We start from the raw sequence: 24,310 nt of genomic DNA on the forward strand, positions 1-24,310 counted from the left end.
CTTGGATTTATGGTTCACTCACCGGGGTTGAAAGGACCGGTAGCTTGAATCTTTGCGTCAGCTCATCAGGGCTTGTGATAAATGTTTTCAGTGACAAAAATAGTTTGAGCACCAAAATCTTCATATTTACAATTGCATTTAGAAAACCAACAGTTTTAAATGAAGTACTCATTATTTTCCAAGGTCTCACAGAGCCACAGCAGAAGGATGAAAGAGCTACATGTGACTCTGGAGCCGTCCGTTGAAGACCCCTGGACCAGCTAATTCTCTCTTCTGTTGCTTGGATTCATGACACAAATGTATCCTTTGGCTGTGAACTGGATAATGTGCTGTAACCCAAACAGGCACTGAGTTATTGAGAAAATGTCTAGGGCAAGCGTCGAAAACGCCTCGGCAGCGGCGATGCCATTCGAACAAGGCGCCAACTTCCCAGAACGTACTCCGTCAGCCTATCATCAATCCCGTAACTTGATTGACATAAAGAGCAACCAATCAGATGAGTGCATCACCGCTCATGCGCAAACAACGGCGCTAAGTGTGAAGCTCGTCAACATATCGTCAATCCCGTTATAGTTCTTGATTGACATAGAGGGCAACCAATCAGATGACTGCATCACCGCTCATGCTCAAACAACGGGGCCAAGTGCTAAACTAGTCAGCGAATTACCTCTGATTTTAAGGCAGCGGTGCCCAATACGTCGATCAGAATAGACCGGGAGCCAGCGTACTGGTCCCAAGTCGACCGCAAGGGGCGAGAGGAGGAAATGCGTGGGGAAAAAAAGGATTTAAAGAAAAAAGTCTGACATGGCATCTAACATCGGGAACACACACTTCCGGGTTGAGTGAACCCTGGCATGTCTGGCTGCCGCCGCTCACCAGCAATTATTCTTTTTTTGCGGTTTACTGTCGTTTCTGCGGTTTGCTCTCGTCATGGGGGAGTCCCTGCACTCCTGTCGCGGTTCGTTGTGGTTTTGGACCGTTGGTCGTCGCACGGTTGTCCTCGGTCGGGCTCCCCACCTGCGCTGCACCGCTTCCCGGGCGTCGCTCCTCGTCCTTCCCGGGGGTGCATCCGCCACGGATCTCGTCGGGGCTTCCACCTCGATGGCTCCAGGGTATCACCTTCTTTTGGTCGTCCTCCCGCCGGCCACGCAGAGACAACGGCAGAAACGGCGGCCGATCCGCGGACCACGGCATGTTGGCCGACCAGGTTGGGTCGGCTAGTGCTCCTCGCGACGGCGATGTTGCCGGCGTCAACTATTTAAAATCGCATATTTAGTTTAAATTCATCTCTCCTTTTATTATTTATAATTTTATCTGTGGTTTTATTTTGATTGTAAAGTGTCCTTGAGTGTTTTGAAAGGCGCTTATCAATGAAATGTATTATTATTATTATGTGTTTGTTTGTTTGTATCTTGAGCTTTCATTCATTTTCGGCCCGTTCCGACTGTTGCTCATCGTGGTGTGTGTGCATATGTGCGCGAGCGCACTGCTGGGCACCGGCGCGAGTGCGTAGCGCGCGCGTGCATGTGTATGCTCTTTGGCCAAAAAAGTGTGTGCGCGCGCGTGTGCGTGTGCACGAGCGTGCGCGAGGAAGGGTATGATGTGGCTCTTTGCAGTAACTCAGTAAAAAAATTGGCTCCTCGTCTCTGACTGGTTGGCCACCCCTGGTCTCGGGTCAATATCACTATTATTATAATTTCACACCTTTGGTGTCCTAATCAGAGCACTCAGTAATCATGACAATGTAGCAAAATGAAACTTTGAGGTCTAATTAAAAAAGGCCAAACATTCTCCTAAGATAGTCCCTTCATTATATGTCCAGTATTTTCCCCTCAGAAAATCCACATCTACCTTTCAGGATCTGTTTATTATAGATTGGATAGAGAGACTCAGTCAAGCAAAAACAAATATGTCTTGTAAATTTGACACAGAGAACAATGTTGTTTACAGCCCTGCAACGTTTTAATGATTAAAAATATCACAAAGTATATCAAACGAGGTCTGAGATAAAATCATTCTTATATTTATCTACTGTAAATACATTTAGAAGTTTTGCTGGAGGTCAAAATGTGTTGTGACAAACCTGAACAACAAACAATTTATCAGAGCCAGCCATTTTTTGTTGTTTACATTAGCCTTGAACGCTTCGAAGTTGCACCTGGAACAATCCAAATAGGATTAATCCAATTTCAGATTGGCGATAAATCAAAATATAATCAGACCATTGTTTCTTTATATTTGTATTGTCTTAGTGATAAACTAAGAAAACTCAAAACTAGTATTTTCTTAACACTAAAAATATACTGTGATAAAATACAAAAAATCAATAAAAATAAACATATACACTGTATTTTACTTTTAGAAATCAGTGCCTCAATTGGGGGTTCCAGCCCCATAGGCCTGTTTGAATTTGATGTCTATGGATCGTGCTCCTATTAGGTCGGCGACAGCACCTTAAAAAGAATTTACATTATAAAATTAAATAATGGAAATTAATCAAATAAATTTAAAACATTATTTTTGATGAAGACAGTAAAGAGGGTGAATGTTTTATTTTGAAAGATGTAAACGGAACCTCTCCCTAATGTTGTCAATTTGATACATCGTCCCAGCAACAGCTGGTATCGCAGAATGTAGCGCGAACGTCAACAACAGTGACGTTTAAGTTGTATTTACATGTTTTTCGTCCGCCACTTTCCCATGGTGTTTCTGTGAGCTGTTCTGCAGCCTTTAAGAGGTGAGGTTCATTCGTAACCGTAAAAGTGTCAAGTGACGTCGGGGAGTTGAAGTTTGAATCGTACGCTGTAACTTGACAACCTTATGCACTGAACTCGACGACGCTAGCGAAGATGGTAGCATACTTTCCCTAGCTAGCACAGTGCTCGTCCCACCTAAGTAAAAAAAAAAAAGAAACTACAAATCCGTGCAATATTCATGTAAATAAGAATACGAGTTCAACAATATTCAGATATTCAATGAAACATATTTCTTAACTGAGTGTCATCTGCGTGCTAATCCCCAAGTGTGCGTTAACACGATCGTTAGCAAGCTAAAATATCCGTCCAAGAACAAAATCTCTCTTCAGCGTGTACTACAGGTATATTGTGAATTGAATGAACACGCCAACATCTGATAACTTATTCGGATTCAAATCCGAGTTGTTCAGTCCAGTAGAAGCTATTAACATTGCTTTGCAAAGTAAAGCCCCGATGTTTAATAAACATCAGTAAAGTACTGAAAATTGTACTTTTCAGTTTCCGTTGTTATATGCAACCCGAGTTTCAAACTTTTTTGATTAAACCCTATCTGTTTCGCATTTGTACCACACCCCCTCATCCAATCCGCCCCCTTCCACAGGAGCACCATGGCAATGTGGATCCAAGCCCAGCAGCTACAGGGCGATGCCTTACACCAGATGCAGGCACTGTATGGCCAACACTTTCCCATTGAGGTGCGGCACTACTTGGCCCAGTGGATTGAGAGCCAACTCTGGTAATTTCAATTTGTGTTCAAAATCCCCAAAAATCCATGCCATAGCTATATTGATAATGGACCCATGATACACATTCAAGGAGGATGCAAGTCGTGCCACATAAATAGTCAAATAAATAAATTATGAGGTCATGAAATTCTTTTGAATTTTAATCCTGGTTTGCTCTTTATATTGATTGTATTTTGACTCAAATAATAGTAGAATATGCAGATTTCCTGTTTAAATGAATGGGCGAGACTCAAAGTGCGACAGCGAGCAGCCAACCTCGCCTCAGATTGCGCACTCCAGGGCTGTCGGGTGCACCCAATTTAGTTGCACAGGCACCCTAATTTCACAATGGTGCAGCTGAAAATAAAATTTGCAAGCTGCTGAGGGAGAATGGGGCGAGGGGGGAGAATTCTCCTTGACTCTGAAGCCTCACTCAAATATGACATGTAGTCTGCTGTTAGCTAAAATATCCATCAAATATGTGCCATCAAAGGGATTCAGTGGAGTTGGGCAACCCAGCAGAGGAAGCCAAAGCCAAGCGTTTGCTGGACAACCTGGTGGCAGAGCTTCAGAGGAAAGCCCAGCTCCAGGGAGGAGAGGATGGCTTTCTTCTGAAGATCAAGCTTGGACACTATGCGAATCAGCTAAAGGTAAACGAGCAAAGCAGATTCACCGTTAATTACCTTAATAATAATGGAACAAAACAAAAAACGAACACATTTTCAAGAGTTTGTTTTTGAATTTTCTGACCATCAAAATCCCTACGTTTCAACTCAAATGTGTGATAATTCTAGAAAAAAATAATAAACCTCTTTTGTTGAATTGTCAATGCAGAGCACATATGACCGCTGTCCTTTGGAGCTGGTGCGCTGCATCAAACACATCCTGTGCTCCGAGCAGCGATTGGTTCAAGAAGCTTCAAATGTAAGTGTCGAAGTGAAACTGGAATCAGAAGGAATAGACTGCCGCGGTCAAAAATAAAATTGCAACTACTTGTCGAAGAAAGTCGAGTCGAGCTTCTTGATTACTGTGGCGGTGTCTGGTATTCATCAATTACAATTCCCCATTTAACAATTCAAATGTTTTGTGTACAGGCAAATTGTGTAAGTGGGGGCCAGGCCATAGACAGCCTCTCCCAGCGCCATCAACAGATCAACCAGGCCTTCGAGGAGCTTCGATTAGCCACGCAGGACACAGAGAATGAACTGAGAAAGCTGCAGCACAGCCAGGAGTATTTCATCATCCAGTACCAGGAGAACCTGCGCCTCCAAGGTATACACTTGTTTGCTCCAGCATCCACTTTCATGCTACTTGAGCAAATCGGAGCCTTCTTTTTGGATTGTGTCAAAACATTCTTTAATTTACGTACCCGTGAACATGGTTATGACTTGAGCTATACAATTTTATTTTTGATAACTGCAAGGCATCTCCAATCGATAAAAAAAATTCCAGCAACTTTTCTTCCTTACAGATGACAATAGTTCTTAAACCAGACATGTCCAGCTCCGGGCCTGGAGGGCCACCGTCCTGCCTGTTTTCAAGCTCTCCCGCCTGCAACACACCTGATTCAGATGATCAGCTCATCAGCCAGCTCTGAAGCAGCATTAGAATGATCCTAATGATTTGAATCAGGTGTGTTGCTCCTGGGAGAGCTGGAAAACAGGCAGGACAGCGGCCCTTGAGGACCGACTTTGGACACCCCTGTCTTAAACCAATATCAATAGTTTCATCAGTCTTCTTAATTTTTATCCTTTGCTCAATTCAGCCTAATCTAATCACGTGTTCTGCAATAAAATAACAGATTTTCACCGGTCCAAGTCTTTGGAAATGTTCGTCAGGAAACAAGCAGCTACTCACTGAATCAATTATGGTTAAATAACTTAACAAAATAAGTGCTTTTCATTCCCACCTTGTGAAGTTTTCTCTCTGGCTCTAATCTTGCTTCTGTTTTGGTCAGCCCAACTGAGCAGTCTGAGCTCCTTGCCTCCAGCTGAGCGCACCCAGAGGGAAACCACACTCCAAAGCAAGAGGGCCACCGTGGAGGCCTGGCTCGCCAGAGAGGCCAGCACGTTACAGAAATACAGGCTTGTATGAATATTCAGTATTCACTTCATATACTTTCTTTGCTAGCAGGTTTATTGGTTTAAATGTCACCTCACACCGCAGAGCTTTCAAGATGTTCTGCTAATTCTTTTTCACCTCCCACTTGTCCAGTGGTTCTTAACCATCTTCGAGGTACCGAACCCAACCAGTTAATATGTACATTCACTGAACCCTTCAATAGTGAAAAAGAAATGTATATTTTTTTCACAAATTCAAAATATATATTTTAAAAAACGCGTTTATTAAAAACAGAAAAAAAAGTAAATAAAATTTCAAGGGATATGTATACTTTAAAAAAAAAATTGATCGACGTACGATCACGACAATCACACGTTGACTACGAAGCAAACTAAATTTCCCACAGCACTGATTAGACAAGCAATGTCATGTGATCATCTGTAGCAGGCGTGTCATAACTAATTGATATGTTGAGTCCGGTGTGTCTTAACCTCCATGGCAGAGGCTCCGTCGAACCCCTGAGACCGATTCACCGAACCCCTTGGGTTCGATCGAACCCAGGTTAAGAACCATTGCTCTCGTCTATCAACATTTTAGCTGTCATGTATCCAAGCATGTTATTTGACTATTATTACTTGGTCCTTACTTTGGGAATTGGGAATCTATGTGACTATGTATTTGTCTCCCAGTAAATCTTCTCTTAATGTAGCCTTTACTTTACAAAGTACATTTTCTAAATTGCCTTCCTTTCTTCAGCTATGTTTTGTGACCAACTCCCTGTTTACCTGCAGAAGAGTAACTCATGTTTTTGTCTGACTCTGAATCCACACATCGTACTTCAACACTCAGTAAATAGACAAGCAATTCAGTTACCCCAATTGCGAAATTCCGTTTCGAAACGTGCACAATTTCCAAACATTACGTAAACACAATGTCAGTGCCAGTACTTGGCAGAAATTCTCCCAACTCCTTCACTGTTTCTGTGGGTGACTTGACAGTTTTTTAAAATGTTATTTCCCTCCCTCGTTCATCTTTTCGAATGTTGTTGTCAAAATTAACTCTCAATATTGTGCTATAGTGGAAATTCTCAATGGTCTCCATTAGGGGATCCATAGAGCACAATCACGTTGACACTGCTTGTTTGGATCTTTTAGTTGGCTCAGCCATTTTCAAAAGATGCCAGATTTCTGTCGTATAAGGTTGCCCCTTCCTTCTCGTTTCTCATGACCTGAGGGTCCACAGCTGGTGGACTAAATAGTGGAGCTCACACTGGATAGAAAAAGATTAAATAATGAACTGGCGAAGGTCCGAAGGTCAATAACACACAGTGGAGTCCAAATTTGGCAAATAATGCGGCAAGCTAGCTCAGACACAACAAAGACAATTCAAAAGGGGTAGCACCACAATGGCACATTGAAAAACAAATGCACAAGTGGGGAAGGTGATAAAGTGCGGGTTGAATGCATCAGTGGATGGTTGACAAGCAGTGGTAAGAAGCACCCATGATGGACTAAGCAAGGCTTTTGAAATGAAAAGAGATGCAATCAACGTACAACATTGATACAAACATGTCCTGGAAAGGACGCAGTTCCTGTCGATATCTTTTTTCTAATACTGATTTCATTTCATTCATTCATTCATTTGATTTGATTAAGACGAGGATGGACTAGTGACTGCTATGTACATACCTGTCAACTCATACGGTTTAGCCATAGTTCATACGGATTTTGTGGTGAATCTTACGTATATGGCCGTATCGCACAAATCATACGGATTCTGAACATTTCCGGGGGTTTTTTTTCCCCCTAACAGGTAGTTCCATTTGCTTTTGTCCAGAATGGTGCTAGTCTACTCGAATGCTTTCATTTCCAGTAAATCACGTGTATTATGGAGATCTACAATAAATATCATTGAAAATTTCGTGGGTTTTTTTCTGCCGTTATTTTGACATATAAAATGCTTTGGTATGTTATAAGGATTTTTTGGGTAGTTTATACAGGTTGGCGCTCCGAAAAGTTGACAGGTATGTGTGTACTGCATTCCCCATATTCAATGGTACTATGATCTGAAATTTTAGCGCCCAACTCCAGGCCAACATTTGTCAAACATCCTCAACATACTCTGGATAGATAAACTTGGATGAGCCACATTTTATTAAAGTGTTCAGGATATTCCAAATTCCTTTAATATTATTTTTAGTTTCATACAGCCTTTTCTTATAATAGACTTGCTTGGTAGCGCTGATTTTTATGCGGTAACTTGTTTTTATTAACCTTGTATCAAGCATTTAGCATTTGTTATTTTATTTTATTTTTTTGCTAGCATTTTGTATTCGTTTGGTTTGTCAAGGAGAGTTAACATCTTTTTTTTGATGTTGAAGGTATTTTCAAATGGCCACTATTATAAAGAGAGCGAAATAAAAACATCATGGACTTAGCTCCAGGTTTGTAATAGTAAACAGTTGTTAAAATTATTAATTGTGTCTTCAGTTCTTACCTTAAAATCACTGTCAGAAGGCATAGCAGGCCATGCACAGTTTGATCTGACATGACATGACTTTAAAATATTATTGATCATTACTGCACTGATATTCTACTGGGTTTGGCCATCACTTTTTGAATTCCGTGAGGGAAATTTCTTAACAGACCCTTTGTATAACCTTTCTATTATTTATTTCTATTTTTTGTGCAAGTGTTATATCACACTTGTGTTCTCAGTGTGCGGGTCACGATCTGTTTGCAGGACCTGTCAGAACAACACCAAAAGACCCTAACCCTTCTGAGGAAACAACAGACATTGATCCTCGATGAGGAGCTTATCCAGTGGAAAAGGCGGCAGCAGTTAGCTGGAAATGGGGGTCCTCATGAGGGAGGACTCGATATTCTCCAGTCCTGGTATGAATTTAGGATTCCCTTTTGGTTACGTTTGACTTGCCCCAAAAAAAAGTGTTTTGTTATGAATGTTGTCTTCATCCACACTCATATGTTGATGGAATTGTTGTACAAATAAATGTGTCGAGCATGTTATGACCATATCCTTTTCTTTTTAGGTGTGAAAAGCTGGCAGATCTGATCTGGACAAATCGACAACAGATTCGACGCTGTGAACATCTTACTCAGCAGCTTCCTCTGCCAGGGCCCATGGAAGATCTACTGAACAAACTCAATTCAGACATCACTGATATCATCTCTGCCTTGGTCACTAGGTGAAAAAACCTCCGACCTCATCCTTACTGAGCTATATGGAAGACCATTGTGCTGCTTGCAGACTGGCACTGGAACAATTGAGTGATTTGTTTCAGATCGCTCACAATGGCATTAACAAGGGAAGTCACTGTCTCGTCACATTCGTAGTGCAAAAAGGCAGATGTTTTTCATTCAAAGTTGCGGGGGGAAATAGTTGTGTGATTAAAAACAGATGGTCGTACATAACGGTTGAACGAAATAAGTGTTAAGTTTCAACTCTGCTGCCTCATCAACATGAATCCAAATCACACGATAATTCAAATGGCTATGGATGCGGGTCTCATTCCTTTTCGATAAGTCACTTCATGTCCTCTTCTCTGTAGTACCTTCATCATTGAAAAGCAACCGCCCCAGGTGTTAAGAACGCACACCAAGTTTGCTGCCACGGTGCGACTTCTGGTGGGCGGAAAGCTCAACGTCCACATGAATCCACCTCAAGTCAAGGCTGTCATTGTGAGTGAGCAACAGGCCAAAGCTCTCCTCAAAAATGAAAGCACACACAGGTGAGATTAAACTCCGGGAGCCTGACTTTGTTATGGTTGTATGACTATAGTGTAGATTCTGGATTTGAATAAGCTCTGCTTTGTCAAATTGTGGATGCAAAGTGTTACTTTGATGACATGTACAGTTCTGCTTTGTTGGAAAAGTCTGGTTTATTCACTTTTTACACCCCCACCCACCTCAACTCGCCCCCTGGTTTGTTAGTGAAAGTAGCGGTGAAATCCTCAACAACAACTGTGTGATGGAGTATCAACAGGCGACAGGAACACTGAGTGCACACTTCAGAAACATGGTAGGCTTATGGTTTAAACTGCCTGTCATTTATATCATGAAATGTCGTTGAGCAGCTCATTGTAAAAGAAGTCGAATGCTTTAAATGGGAAATGGACTGCACTGACATAGCGCTTTATCTACCATATTGTCCACACTATAAGGCGCACCGAAAAGCATTCAATTTTCGCAAAAGCCGACAGCGCCTTATAAGCCTTGGACATTTTCGAAGGATTGTTAACTCATTCACTCCCAAAGACGTTTTTAAACGTCTTTTCAGACTTGGTGTAGAATTGGCTGGTACTGAATAAGTTAAAAGTAGACAAAAGCAAATTATGCTTTATGCTTTAGAAAACATTTATGTCTGAATGGGGGCGGGGGGCTTGGAACGGATTAGGGCATTTACATGGAAAATGCGTCTCTACTTCCAAAATCTTCAGATTAAGAAATTTCTTCCAGAACCAATTAATTTCGTAAGTAGAGGTACCACTGTACTATAGTATAAGAAGTGTCATCTTCACCTCAAACTTTCCTTTTTGTTTCCTCCCACATTCCCTCCCCCCCAAAAAGCTTAGGTAACCTGAAGACTCGAAACTGTCCCATAGGTGTGAATGTGACCGAGTTATTTATATGTTCCTTGTGATTGACTGGTACCCAGTCCATATGGCTTTGGTCCAGGTTGTAGCCCACCTCTTACCCAACAGTCATTTGAGATCCGCTCCAGCCCAACCGTGACCAAATGAGAACAAGCACGATTTTAAAAAAATAAATGAGGCGATATTGTTAAATTCGAGCTATATCAAGACATGGATGGATTATTTGAAAATACAACACACGTGCGTTGCGATACTGCTGATGAATGCAATTGGAGTTTAAAAATGTGGATGGTCACTTTCTTTGTTACCTACACTGCAACTGCATGCGTATGTGAAGAATTTCGGTTATAATTTATCAATCTATTTTTTGTGTGTTTAGTCTCTGAAGCGGATCAAGCGTTCGGATCGTCGAGGTGCAGAGTCAGTAACTGAGGAAAAGTTCACGGTTCTTTTTGAATCACAGTTCAGCATCGGAGGCAATGAACTGGTCTTCCATGTGAAAGTAAGCGAACTGTAATTCATTCCCCTTTTAATTCCGTGGGTTTAAATTGGATTTTTGGGATACTGGGTTTAACTTGTGGTTAAGGATACAAATGTATTTCAATAAATTTGAATGTGATAGAAAATAAATCCATTTCAGCAGTTCAATCAGAAAAGAATCTCATACAGATTCATTAAATGAGGAAAATGGCTTGAAAGAAGCCTTCCGAATTGCCATATTACAAGTCATGCTGTTTCTTCCGTAATATCATAATTTCTGGAGATGACAAATTTGGGGTTTTTGTCATTCTTTCTTTTGCTTCAACCCGCAGACTTTATCACTACCCGTAGTAGTGATAGTCCACGGTAGTCAGGACAACAATGCCACAGCGACAGTACTTTGGGACAATGCCTTCGCCGAACCAGTGAGTTGGATCCTGTGGTCTTATTTCCGTTGCATTAGTTTTATTGACCTCCAAAGAGTTTGTCCACACTCCATTCTGTCTACCATGATTTCACCACAGTCAGTATTTTTTGCAAACATTCCACGATAGGATCTGATGATAAACCTTTCAATAAGATGGCTTTGGTGTGCTTTATCCTTCGCACATTCGTGAGCGAGAACTTTCAGTTGTTCGCATCACTGCATTCAAGTGGTGGTAGCAGACAGTGAACATGAGTGGCGCCACTGGTTGCAACCTACGAGTACAACCCTATTTGCCAAGAAAAAAAACAAACATCATTTGCAAATGCTTACATTGAATAAATATGGCAGTATTTTTTTTCGCTTTCATTTTAATTACTCTTGTCTCTTCAGGGCCGGGTTCCATTCATTGTACCGGACAAGGTACTCTGGCCCCAGCTATGTGACGCCCTTGATATGAAGTACAAGGCAGAGATGCACAGTGGCCGTGGCCTGTCGGAGAATAACCTGGTCTTCCTGGCGCAGAAAGCTTTCACAACTACAAGTAACAACCCAGAGGAATACCGCAACATGACCATATCGTGGGCCCAGTTTAACAGGGTGAGGGCTGCATCTCATCACTATAGTAATAAATCTCTCTTCGGTAATATATGGAAAATAATCTGCTCCTGAAGCGTAGTTTCCGCTTCACTGTTGCCCAGCAACTCTCAACTCAACTCTCTTGAACAGGAGAGCCTACCTGGACGCAACTTCACCTTTTGGCAGTGGTTTGATGGAGTCATGGAACTTATGAAGAAACATCTCAAACCTCATTGGAATGACGGGCAAGGAATATATTTTGTCCGTTTACAACAGTCAGGACTTCGTGTTGAATTTATAGATAAACTGTAGAAAGCATCAAACAGTTCACCTAACTAAACTGTAATCATAAATTGGCCACGACACATCTCATTCTGCCCTGCTTAAACTGGGAGTTACTATTCAGGGTATCATAAATCACATCTGTTTAACGTGTGAAGTCACCTCTGCACATTCCACAAGTTTTAGTGCATCTCTGGCAGAATCTGTTATTTCATGTGATATGAAGCAAAAATAACTCCGCATATTCCCGTTGCAGGGCCATCCTGGGTTTTGTGAACAAGCAGCAGGCACAGGATATGCTTCTGTCCAAACCCAATGGGACATTCCTTCTGCGATTCAGTGACTCTGAAATTGGTGGCATCACCATTGCCTGGGTTGCAGAGAACCCCAACAAAGCAGGTATCAAATGTAGTGCACATTATAAAGTCTTTTACCAGGTTTCTACATTCAGAGTAGACGGCAACCTGAATTAAGTTCACTGACGCTGGCCCATCTGGGCCAGTAAGTTTCATAAATAATTCCAATAAAATCAACCGGTTCATGATTTTTGATTAATTCATATTCACGATATTGAATTTATCCACTTAAATTGTTCGATTATCATTGATCTTTTTGCCACACTGAGCACGTTATTATTATTATTTTTTGCGGTTATGTGATGCTTTTAATATCATAACGTGACAACGATATTGTGACATTTTTAATATCGCGTTATCATTGTTATCATTACATCCCTCATGTGTCCATGTGATTTTTGGAAACGCTGTATAAAGCACACTGAGTTGCACAAGTGGTGAATATAATTTGATGCTGTTCCTTTTGGTGAGCAGGTGAAAGGCTGGTATGGAATCTGTTGCCTTACACCTCCAAAGATTTCTCCATTCGCTCCTTGGCTGACCGTATCAGTGATCTGAACCATCTCCTGTTTCTCTATCCCGACCGACCCAAAGATGAGGTCTTTGCAAAGTACTACACACCACCACTCTGTATGTATCAGCGATGAAGCTTGTGTACATGTTCATTTACGTATTTTCCGCGCTATCAGGAGCACATTCGATGAATGGCTTATTTTAAAAGTTTTCATATATAAGGTGCACCGCATCATATTGGCTGCGGTTGCGTTATGCATCGACTATTGATGGAGCTACGCTAAAGGGAATATAATACAAGACAATACAATACAGCCTTATTTATATAGTGCTTTCACAACCGCTGCAGCTGTAACAAAGCGCTTTACAGAACATTTAAAACACTATGTCCAAGAAATCAGAATATTGATCCATATATAAGGCGCACCGGATTATAAGGCGCACTGTTGGCTTTTGAGAAAATTCAATACTTTTAGGTGCGCCTTATAGTGCGGAAAATATGGTGTATTTTTTTTTTAACTCAATACACATGTCTGCAAATGCATGTCTACTTCACTCATTTAATGCCAGCCATATTTCTCAAATTGGGTGCGCCGTTGCCAGCCATTTTTGGTCATTTTCACCATTTTTTTTAAGGGCGACAGAAATTTGAGTTCTGTCGCGATACAAGCACAGAACCGACCAAAAGAAAGCTTTATCCCTCTTGTTTCATCAGGAAAAACATTTAACTGAAAAGCTTTTTTGTGAAAGGATGCATTTCAAGCAGAACATTCACTTTGATGCTATATATATATATATATATATATATATATATATATATTGCATTTGTGATACCTCAAGGATCTAAACAATGCTTTCCTACTAAATAACAAAACAAAAAGGTCACTTTGATTACAAAATGTTTCTTGCAAGAAAAACACTGCACTGATGCATGAACGTTGAAGTGTGTGTGTGTGTGTGTACACTGAAATCATTCCTCAAGCCTTGATACTTCTTGAGGATCTGCGCAAAACCTTTCATTACATCCATCCATCCATTTTCTGAACCGCTTAATCCTCACTAGGGTCGCGGGGGGTGCTGAGCCTATCCCAGCCGTCTTCAGGCAGTAGGCGGGGGACACCCTGAACCGGTTGCCAGCCAATCGCACTTTCATTACATTTTTCAAAATAAAAAACGTCATTTTACGTTTTGGCACTAAATGACAAGGTTTTTGCAAGCGTAATTTTATGTTTTGGCATTAAATGAGTTGAAGAAATCAAAAATTCTGAATTTAAATTTGAACAAAAGAGATGGTCAAATGCAGATTGAGTTATTAAAATTGATCCTGATGACTTTGGTTCGTTCGTCTTGCAGCAAAAGCAGTGGATGGCTACGTAAAACCACAGATCAAACAAGTTGTCCCAGAGTGAGTTGTCTTGTTGAATACCTAAATGAATAGTGGGTAATATTTAAAGTATTATCTGCTTTTTATCATGTATATTTAAGTCTACTTTGAATTTTGACAGATTCACCACTCCAAATCCTGAACCCAGTGGAACAACTCCCACGTTCATGGACCAGACAGCTTCTCCTTCTGTGGTTAATCCCAACAATTTTGCTGCCTACCACATGTAAGCATGTATCCTTATTTTTATTCATGTACATCAGGGGTGTCAAACTCATTTTTGTCACGGGTCACGTTGTAGTTACGATTTCCCTGAGAAGGTCATTAAGACTGTGAATTTTGTAAAATCATATAAATGTTTAAATACCTCCACATATTTCATATTCAGTGCACAACAAATTGGTGGATAACTAGTTTTGAAATCAGAAGTCAAGAATAATGGTTTGTGCAGCCATTTACATTAATGCAATAAGTACGTAACAAGATTATACTTGCAATATCTCTGTTATGACGGATTATATATAACAATTTTAAATTTTGATTCGGACTTTGTACATGCATCATGGAAAAGTTGACATGCTTGATTTGCTCTCGCGGGCCACACAAAATGATATGGCGAGACAGAACTGGCCCCTGGGCCTTGAATTTGACACCTGTGGTTTACACAGTAAATAAATTATTTTGTCACGTGTAATGGTGGAGGAGAATCTTGACCCAAATACAGGAATTTAAAAAAATTACATGGTTATTTAAAAAACTATGAAATGGAGGGCAACCATCAAAAATGCAAATTTAAAAAAAATTACATGACACCAAGCAAAATCTAAACCTAATTTTGGCAGAGTAAATACACACAGAATATTGAAGTGGGCATACCTGGACGCGAATTAGAGCAGTCCCAAGCAAGACAAAGACAGAAAACTGATGAAAGTGATTTGGAGACTCCCGGAACAATAGACACAACCCATAAAACCACAGACCAAACCCAAATAGGATGTAAAATAGAAACTGTAAAGGTTTGAACCAAATTATGCTTTTTATGTTCTTTTTAGATTGGGATGACTGATAGGATGAGTCTTGTGATCTTTTTTTGCGCCTGTCAGTCAAACTCAGTTCCATCATAGAAAAGGTTAAATGTGGCATCTGTTGCTTTTCTCTTAGAGGGGACGCCATGTTGGACACAGAGGGAGACTTCGACTTGGACGACACCATGGACGTTGCTCGGCATGTGGAGGAGCTACTGCGGAGGCCCATGACCAACCAGTGGAGCAGCCAGCAGTCCTGAACGCGATGTACCCAATCCACTGAATTTTGGGGAAAAAACGGTCAGATATTCGACGTACGTGTTTTGCAGGAGACAAGCTCTTGGCACGAACATGTTGGTGCTATTCAAGAGCGCTCACACGTCAGTCTTGTTTCGAACCTGGAGAGCAGTGTTGGTGCCTGTAAATGGGCTTTTTTTTCTTTCTTTTTTTTTTTACACAGCTGAAACAGGGCTACCTTTGACATAAACATCACATTCATGTGCCTCACAGACCTTAATCGGGTCGACAGCAATTTTCAAGCTCAAGTGCAGTGTGACTAAATGGTAAAACTCGTCACTTTCTCACATCGGATATTTGTCAGTATTTTTTGTAAATTAAATCTATCAAGTATATGATGATTTAAACGTGGGAGCAAACAGGGTCGCTGAAAGCTGACTTTATGAGGCAATCACAGGGGACGTAGACAATAATATACACTCAGGCTCAGATTCACACCTGAGGACAATCGTGTGCCTTCAATTAACCAAAGAAGCATATTTTGGAACTTGGGAGCAAGCTGGAGTGTCTGGAGGAAAAACCCACCCAGGCATGGGGAGAACAAGCAAACTCTACACAGGAGGACTGGAACCCGGACTCACCATGTGAGGTGAATGTACAGTACTAACCACTCGTGTACCGCCAAGCAAGCGTTCATTTTTCTGAAAAGTATGCTGTACGTTTCTTTTAAAATGGGAATCTCTCTCATGCAGAATTGTGACGACATTAACTTAAAAAAAAGTAAAAGTCACGGCATACCTGGAGATCGCAGTTTCCAAATTCAATTTGCTGGAAGGAGATTGATTTACAATTTTACAGGCAATGTGTTGAAGTGTATGACACCTATACATACACTTACGAACACATGCTCTACATAAATATGTATACATAGAGGTGCTTGTCAAAAAAATTGAATATCATGAAAAAGTTGATTTATTCCAGTCATACTATTCAAAAAGTGAATGCATATGTTCAATCCACACAAACTGATACATTTCAAGTGTTAATTCATTTTAATTTAGATGATAATATTTGAAAACCTTTTTTATAATTCTGTCTCCAAAAAATGGAATAATATATATACTGTGTATATATATATATATATATATATATATGTACATATTATAATAATACTACACATAGAAAGGAGTTTAGAAATGTTGGCCGACCAAAAAGTGTAAACATGGAAAGTATGTGCGGTATTTTCCGCACTATAAGGCGCTTCGGATTATAGGGCGCACCTTCACTAAATGGCCTATTTCGAAACTGTTTTCATATATAGGGCGCATAGAATAGACGCTACAATAAAGGCTGCCGTTACGCTATGCATCCACTAGATGATGCCTCTCATGAAGGCTTTGAAGGGACCAAACTGGAACGTCTGGGCTGGAAGGAGGATGAGGGACCAATTCCCAGTCCAGCTCATTGATGGTCCGCAGCAGTTCGAGCTGCTGTATGAGGTCTTGTGTTGCTATGATGCATGATGACTCCTAACTGATGACCGCCGAGTTTGTTCTTTGTCTTTCTTGACCTGCCACAGCAGCTCACAGTAGGCGGCATCAAGTTTGACAATGAAGTCAAAAGTGTTGCGAGCGACTTGGCTGAGACGTCAGTCCAAAGATTTTTTTTTTTACGCTGAGGGAATATGGAAGCTTGTGCACAGATGGGAAAAGTGTGTGACAGTGCTGGAAGACTGGTTTGAAGAAAAAAAAATGTTGAATGACCCTCGTATATCAGTCTGTGTTGAATGAATGCATGCATGCATGCATTACACAAGTTTCACTTTTTGAAGAGTATGACTGAAAGAAATCAACTTTTTTTAATGATGATCTAAATTTTTGACGAGCACCTGTATTGTATAAAAGCAGACATAAATGCAGTTGATGCACACAGTGGCTCTAAAAACTCTACACACCCATGTTCAAATGCCAGATTTCATACAGTATATAACCCTTGAGATAATAGTTTTAAATGTTTTTTTAAATCTTTTACACTATCGGTTTGTTTTGACTTTCACCTTTTTTTTAATTGGCTGGAAGAAATCACAATTTGAGTACTTTTGTTTTTTGTATGGACCTTCATTTTGACCTCAATTTAATATAAGCAGAAGTGCATTACCAAATATGGTTCCTTGCCTTATGAAGGGCAAACTCGCCCTTTAAAATGAATGTCTCTTACCATGCTGCATTTCTTTTCTGCATCATTTGTATGATACATATAATAAAGGGCACTTAAAATGCACGTTTTTTTTTTAATGCAACTCGTTCAAAATGGACTTGGTTAAAAGAGATATTCAATGTCAGTTTTACAAAAATATATCACTTTGCCTATTGAGAAGGATGGAGGAAAAAAACATTAATTTTGGACTCTTAAGTGGCCAAATGTGTGTTGTTGTTGTTTTTTTTTTTAATGTGGCATTTGTTCCTTTTATGCACATATAATTTGGATATTATGTAATTTTGGGCCGTGTATCTAACTATGGGATATTTTTAGCTACAGTATAGCCAACCAAAAGTAAATGTGATCAAATTATGACTAAATATCTTGATTCCAACACCACCCGTCATAATTACAGGCCACCGTTCGTTGAATAACATGGACGCTTGACTGTCTTTTTGTTCTTCTCAATGTACTGCATCTTTGTATGTTTGTCATCAGTACTGTTGAAAATAACCGGTAAGTTAGCTTGCCCGAAGTTGGATATTGACAGACATTTTTTTTAATGATTTTTTTTTTTTTTTGCCTTTGTAAACCTCCATAATGGAATTTGAAACGCATAAGATGTGAAATTTTTTAATGGTTTTTGCCTTTGTACACCTGCAGAATGGAATTTGATTGACAAAGAATAAGTAACAGGAATTACTACCAAGTAAACATAAAACACCGTTTTTAAATAGTGATTTTATTTATAAAGGGAAGAAAAAAATATTCCAAGCTACCTGGCCGAGTTTGAAAGAGAACTTGGCCCCGAATCCTTATAACCATTTAGGCCACCCTCAGTAGCAGTTTTAGAACTAAAAGACTTCTGGGTTAAAGGTGTAACATCTTCAAGAGTCCGTTCGCTGTAATTCAACTTTTGTGGCGTACTTGGAAAGGGTAAATAGACTTCTTTGCGGGTGTATAAAGGGACGATCATAAAAGCTGTCGTTCTCTCTATCAGAAGCTGCCGCTTGAGTTTAATCCACGATTGAGTTTTGCCTTTGGCGCTGCAACCGTGGCCTTAAATGTAAATATTTTTTTATATAATTCATTAAAACCAGAAATGAGTACCTTGTGTTTCGGGGGAGTACAAATTACACCTGGGGAAAATACTAATACATCATAAGGGTACCTTTATTCGTGAGCAATGATACAACCAAGCGTTCAATTTTGAAAACTTTTTTTTTTCTTTAAGGAAGGCTTTCTGGCTGAAAACATTGTGGTTGTCTACAATCGATTCGTAGGAAAATATTTCAGGTTGCATCTGTAGCCATAGCCATACTTTGGGGATTGGTAAAGTACAATACGATTCAGCATCTGGCACATCAATCCTAGAAAGCTCAACAAAGGGATGTCCCGTGGATAAAAAAAACTGAACAGAACCGCCAAACAACGGCACTTTAGTCCTGTCGATAGTAAATGTGAGCCAACATACTTTGTCACTATTACTTTGTCAGGGGTGTCAAACTCATTTTAGTCGCGGGCCAATTTGGAGATACGTCTTCCCTCGGAGGACCGCTATGACAGTGAAACCACAAAATTCTTACTGGTACACAACAAATTAATAGATTACTTGTTTTGAAATCAGTCAATTATAATGGTTTGTTCAATTATTATTCAAGTGACTCAACTGGGTAACAAAATTATTGTAAAATCTCAACGTTATTTATTACACATGGTAATTTGACATATCGGTATAGATTTTAGCAGGTTGACACAGGAAATTTGCTTTTGTGGGCCACATTAAATGACCCGGCGGGCCGGATTTGGCCCCGGGCCTCGAGTTTGACATCTGCTTTATGTAGTTGCTTATAATATATATTTTTTTAGTTTTAATGAAATAAAATAACTGGAATTTAGAAGTCTACTCACCGCATTACTTTTCGTTGCTGACATTTGTACAATAGGGCATGTTTATATGCTTCATCTCATTTGGAGGGCAAAGAACATGGTGTATTAAAAAGTAGTTTTGCAAATTGCTTTTAATTCATGTTTGTCTCTGTTCCCCATACTTGAATGTAGACAAGAAAGCTACAATTGGACTGTACCATTCTTTATTTTAATACAAAATTTGCCCTGTAGGCGTCAGACACATGAAACAATTTGTACAGGAACACAACGAAAAGCTTCTCACACTTTCTGTAACTTTGATAAAAATGTCAATCACATTTTAACCTATAAGACAAACTACAAATATGATCCGTTTTGAATCAAAAAAGAAAAAAAAACACCTGAGCAATTCTCAGGGGAGAAAAGTCAATTTTTTTCACTTGCAGGTTGACAGGTAGATGATCCCAATTTGGTGAAATAGGAATACTTTTTCAAAATACCAAACAAAAACAAGACAGCAATGAGTTATTAATTTCTAAACAGGTTTGTTTTGGAAGGACAGCACCTGTAAATTGTTCCATTCAGTGTAATTGCATACAGAAAGTCAAAAAACCTATGTCCAAGTTACATTGTTAAAGGAGATTAAAAATATAATAATAAAGAGTGTCCATTTTGAATTCTAGAAATACAGTTAAATCAGGGATAGCATATTTGGCATTCCTCCTTGTGGCTGAAGGGCAGCTTATCGTTTTTACTCGAACGAGAAGAATGCTACGATTCGCAACAAAAACTTTCAGATTTTTTAAAATGACTAAAAAGCACTGAAACATGCTGCTTTTACTTGAACTGCGTGAGCCTCAAGGGGTGTGAATAATGTCATTGTACTGTTGATTGGAGATTATTCAATTCCTTCCTATATTTTACAGTGTTTTGTGACTTCAAAAATACAAAGGGGAAAAAAAAAACGTGTTTAAAATGCAACTTTGTTTTTGCTACATGGCATACTTTTGGGTCCATTCTTTTGCTAGTTTGTTGTATCTGAAGAGAGAGAAGAAGAGGGGAAGATTAAGTTCCATTCAAATCCAAAACTGTAGACTTTGGGTGCGTGCATACTAACTTTTCTTTGTCATTCTTGTACAGCTGTGCTATATCTGGAACTAAAGGGTCATCCGGGTTTGGATCACACAGCAAAGAACATATGGACAATAGCACTGAAAAACACATGAGATGCAACAATTGTCTCTCTTTATTTTCTATACACACAACATGGAAACAAACAAACAAACCAAAAAAAAACATCGACTGCGAGTACCTTTTGACACAGTTAGTGCAGGAGACCACTGCGACCGTAGAATGTCCAAACAAATACTCCCGTTGCTGTTGATATTTGGGTGATAAATTTTTGTCGTGAACGCTACCTAGAAAAGTGGCGGCGATCACATTGACAGTTACAAGGTACTGACAAATACGAGACTTGGCAGAGAATGTTAAGATCCACATCGACTGGAACACTCCCAGCTGTTTGTAAAGATGCAAATATGGGACACGCCCTTAAATGTTTACTCACCTAATCACCAGCTCTTCGTCTGTGTATTAATAAGGTTTGGTGGGACGTGAACAATCCTCTCCAGTAAACAAGACCTGGACCAGGTTATTTTGTAGAGCCCTTGCTTGCTGTTCTCTGGCAATATTTATGTTAGCCACTAGAGGGCATATGTCACCTATTTATCAATATACTGTACAGTACAGCGTTGGAGGAAGATCGGTGCTCATCACTAGTGCTTGTGAACTGCAGTCAAGTTTCCATCCATCAATTTTCTGTCCCATAGGGATTTGCGGGGGGGGGGGGGGGGGGGTTGGAATGCAACGGCATTTTTAAATTTTTGTTCAACATTCATAAGTGTTTTTTTTTTTTTTGCTTAAAAAAAAAAAAGATGCTCTACCTTGACCTGGATGAGCAACGTGCCTTATCAGGATGCTGAATTAAAGTATCAGGAAAGTAAATGAAGTTCATCTTTTGACGGCCACTAAATTCAAGTGTGGTAGGCACATGAAGGTCTTGGGGCAAAAACACGCGTGTGGAGTTAATTCAGGGCACTAAACATTTGCTGGCATCTTAAAATGGTGTAATGTGTGACACTGGTTGAAACATTGTCATTTTGTGTGACTTTTTAGCGGTTATCCACGGGAAATATCAAATTGTGCATCACTGGGGGGGGTCATTTGACATTTTAGAGGTTCCCCCATTATCTAATTTTTGGAAGCAAGACTGTATTGAACTTGGATGTTTTGTTGATCATTGTTTGGAAAAAGAACAATCCCTCTCACCTTTGGTGGCTTGAAGGGGTAGTCGGTGGGGAAGTGGATTGTGAGAAAGAAAACGCCCCCTTGGTAAGGACTGTCACACTGACAAAGGTATGGAAGAAATTACACAATTGGTAAGACATTTCACAATAAAAGCTTTTTAGTTGCAATCTGATACGGTGAGCGAGACGGCCAGATTACTTGCACACAAACGCAGCTCTGCACTACTGTAAATTGCAAATTACTGCGCATACGCCACGAACCAATGGCAATGCTTCGTTTTGATGTACATCCAGTTGCGCTCATGTTTCCGCCCCCCCATTAGAAGTGATGTTTTTTGCAAAACATAGCAACTTTCAATAGATGGTCAATTTCAATTGTGGTCACTGGTAATCTTGTGTCAAATTGTTTTTGGTTGGCTGGTTTACCGCCAACTACTGTAAATTTTCAACTGAATATAATTTATAATGGAGGCTTAAAACCTGTGTGTGCAAAGCGCCTAATAAAGGCTGGAATGTAAATTGCAAAAAGTAAACCGTTACTGTATGTTGTTGAAGATGCTTTCACACCACAAATCCATGATTCTGTAATGGGGGTTTGTTTCAAAATCCTATTTTAGAATGACATGATTATTCGCAAAGTCACAAATATAAATCCACATTCTGACATAAATGTCATTGAAATTTCGTAATTGTAGGCATCAGCAGTGTGCATTCTCTTTTGGGGAAAAAACTAAACAAAACATTCTTAGCATTCCCGTACATATTCCCAAACAAAGCAACCCTCCTTTCAAACTCATCGTTGAGAACGGGCCACAAAATTACGTGTAGGTATACCCGCAAATGTCATTGCAACCCGACTTCAAAATGTACATTTTAATGTTAAGAAGTTAAAGTAGCTGTTATTCATGAGCTAAAACGACATGAGAAGTGTGATTTGGCACTGCGTTTGTATCTGGTTCGTGACTCACTGTTTCGTGGAGCCAAAACTTGAAAGTAATGAAGCAATGGTGTTATACTCACCGGGCCCATGATTGTCGCCTGCCAATGAAACACTGCAATCAAAACGGGAGACAAATATAAGATGGAGACATTTGAAATTGGCTATGCTGGCCCTTTTGTTTGTGCCACACTTTTTGGGGTAGAATTTTGGTGAGTCCTTAAAAGGCTGCAAGCTGGTGTTTAGTAAATTAACTCCAATTGAAGTTGACAAATAAGATGTCTTTCATAAGAATTTGCGGTTCATTTGCCTTTATTTAAACATAAAACTAACCAATAAGATTGTAACACAGGTATTGCATGTGTTTGTCAAACAATATATAGGTTGAAGACCTTGGAAAAAAATTTGATTATTTTTCAAAATACTTCAGTCCTATTTTATTCCTGTGTATATTAAAATAAACCTCTCAAAATCTCATATTTCCTGAGCAAACCCCTCATTTGCATCCTTCCTTTGATTAAGTCCGCTCATGTCGCAACAATGAACATGTACCTTTGCCAATGAACTCCTTCAATGTGAATGGTGAACTGAAATGTGTTTACTCACAGTCGTCGCTCACGGGTCCAGCAGAACACTGTGCTGGAGGGTCTCTTTGCAGGTCCTGCAGCTCCTAATCAAAAAAACACACACACACAATACTGCTGTCAGTCATTCAGTGGATGATTTACATTGTAGCATTTTACTTTAATTTCATTACACCGCATGGCCGATGACTATGGTTACTCCTGAACAAAACCTCCACTGATTATTTTTCAACTCCTTAGTTTTGTTTATTAATTGTTCCAAGAAATGAATGGATCTGATATCAGCATCATTTCAGTTCCTCAATGAAGGTACTTGACGTCACTTACTGACAATTTCACGTTTAAAAAAAGCTAAACAAAACAACAGTTTCCGAATTAAAATTGTAAACAGGATTTGTGAAACGGAGCTAGTAAAACTAATTTGTAGTCCATTGTGTACTACTATGCAGTATACGTAAGCTTCCAAAATATAGCTAAATGCTGTTGATGACAGATACCTGAAGCTTGATTTTCAACTTTCCGAGCAAAAGTGGTCCAACAGGAACACTTGGAGGTATGTGTCAATTGTGCATAGCTTAGCAAGCTAACCCGAAACTTTGAAGTTGACATTGTCCGCCTCATCTGTTGGCGGTGTCAACAAACAGATCATTTCTAAAACCGTTACTGAGCTCTGCAGCAGCTCTTTAAATGCCGGGAAAGCGAGAAAACATTAGTAACAGCAACTCTGTCCAATCATGAGCCTTCGACGGTTCATTTATCTGCCGCTAGCAAAGCTAGTCAGTTACCTTATTTATTCTCTTCAGTGCCATGTTGACTGGTGTAGCCGAACTTCAAAATACTTCGTGTCACTTTTTTTCCCGTTTCAATTTCGATATAGATGCTGTCACAATCAGCAATTACAGTTCATTTCCTTGTCCAACAGCCGGTTTACGGTTTGTGAATTTATGAGAGCTCTTTTGTTTCCGCCTTCAGTTTACGGTG

At 39.8% G+C, this 24,310-nt stretch overlaps 2 protein-coding genes across 3 annotated transcripts; one reads left to right on the top strand and one right to left on the bottom strand.

Moving 5' to 3' along the window:
* The first annotated feature begins 309 nt into the window (after nt 1-309).
* On the top strand, nt 310-19,648 carry LOC147190236 (signal transducer and activator of transcription 5B-like). Of its 2 annotated transcripts, none has more exons than XM_086137733.1 (19): nt 310-1,207; nt 3,358-3,492; nt 3,975-4,131; nt 4,316-4,405; nt 4,576-4,753; nt 5,439-5,569; nt 8,285-8,436; nt 8,592-8,747; nt 9,111-9,290; nt 9,493-9,580; nt 10,534-10,656; nt 10,967-11,059; nt 11,452-11,658; nt 11,788-11,882; nt 12,176-12,318; nt 12,750-12,905; nt 14,142-14,193; nt 14,294-14,398; nt 15,334-19,648. In XM_086137733.1, the coding sequence occupies exons 1-19, from the start codon at nt 855-857 to the stop codon at nt 15,455-15,457; spliced, it is 2,718 nt and encodes a 905-aa protein (XP_085993859.1). In that variant the 5' UTR covers nt 310-854; the 3' UTR covers nt 15,458-19,648. The 2 variants fall into 2 exon arrangements, with proteins under 2 accessions (XP_085993859.1, XP_085993860.1); XM_086137734.1 differs by lacking the exon at nt 310-1,207 and adding an exon at nt 2,625-2,737.
* A 61-nt stretch (nt 19,649-19,709) lies between these two features.
* Nucleotides 19,710-24,310, bottom strand: LOC147190237 (ubiquitin-conjugating enzyme E2-17 kDa-like). Its single transcript, XM_086137735.1, has 7 exons — nt 24,115-24,310; nt 23,352-23,415; nt 22,829-22,860; nt 21,831-21,908; nt 20,815-20,920; nt 20,620-20,713; nt 19,710-20,540 (listed from the first exon to the last, which is right to left on the bottom strand). The coding sequence occupies exons 1-7, from the start codon at nt 24,136-24,138 to the stop codon at nt 20,495-20,497; spliced, it is 444 nt and encodes a 147-aa protein (XP_085993861.1). The 5' UTR covers nt 24,139-24,310; the 3' UTR covers nt 19,710-20,494.

This window comes from Hippocampus guttulatus, chromosome 19 (genome assembly GCF_054856545.1).
Source record: "Hippocampus guttulatus isolate MCC_2025c chromosome 19, RoL_Hgut_1.0, whole genome shotgun sequence".
NCBI classification, from domain to species: domain Eukaryota; kingdom Metazoa; phylum Chordata; class Actinopteri; order Syngnathiformes; family Syngnathidae; genus Hippocampus; species Hippocampus guttulatus.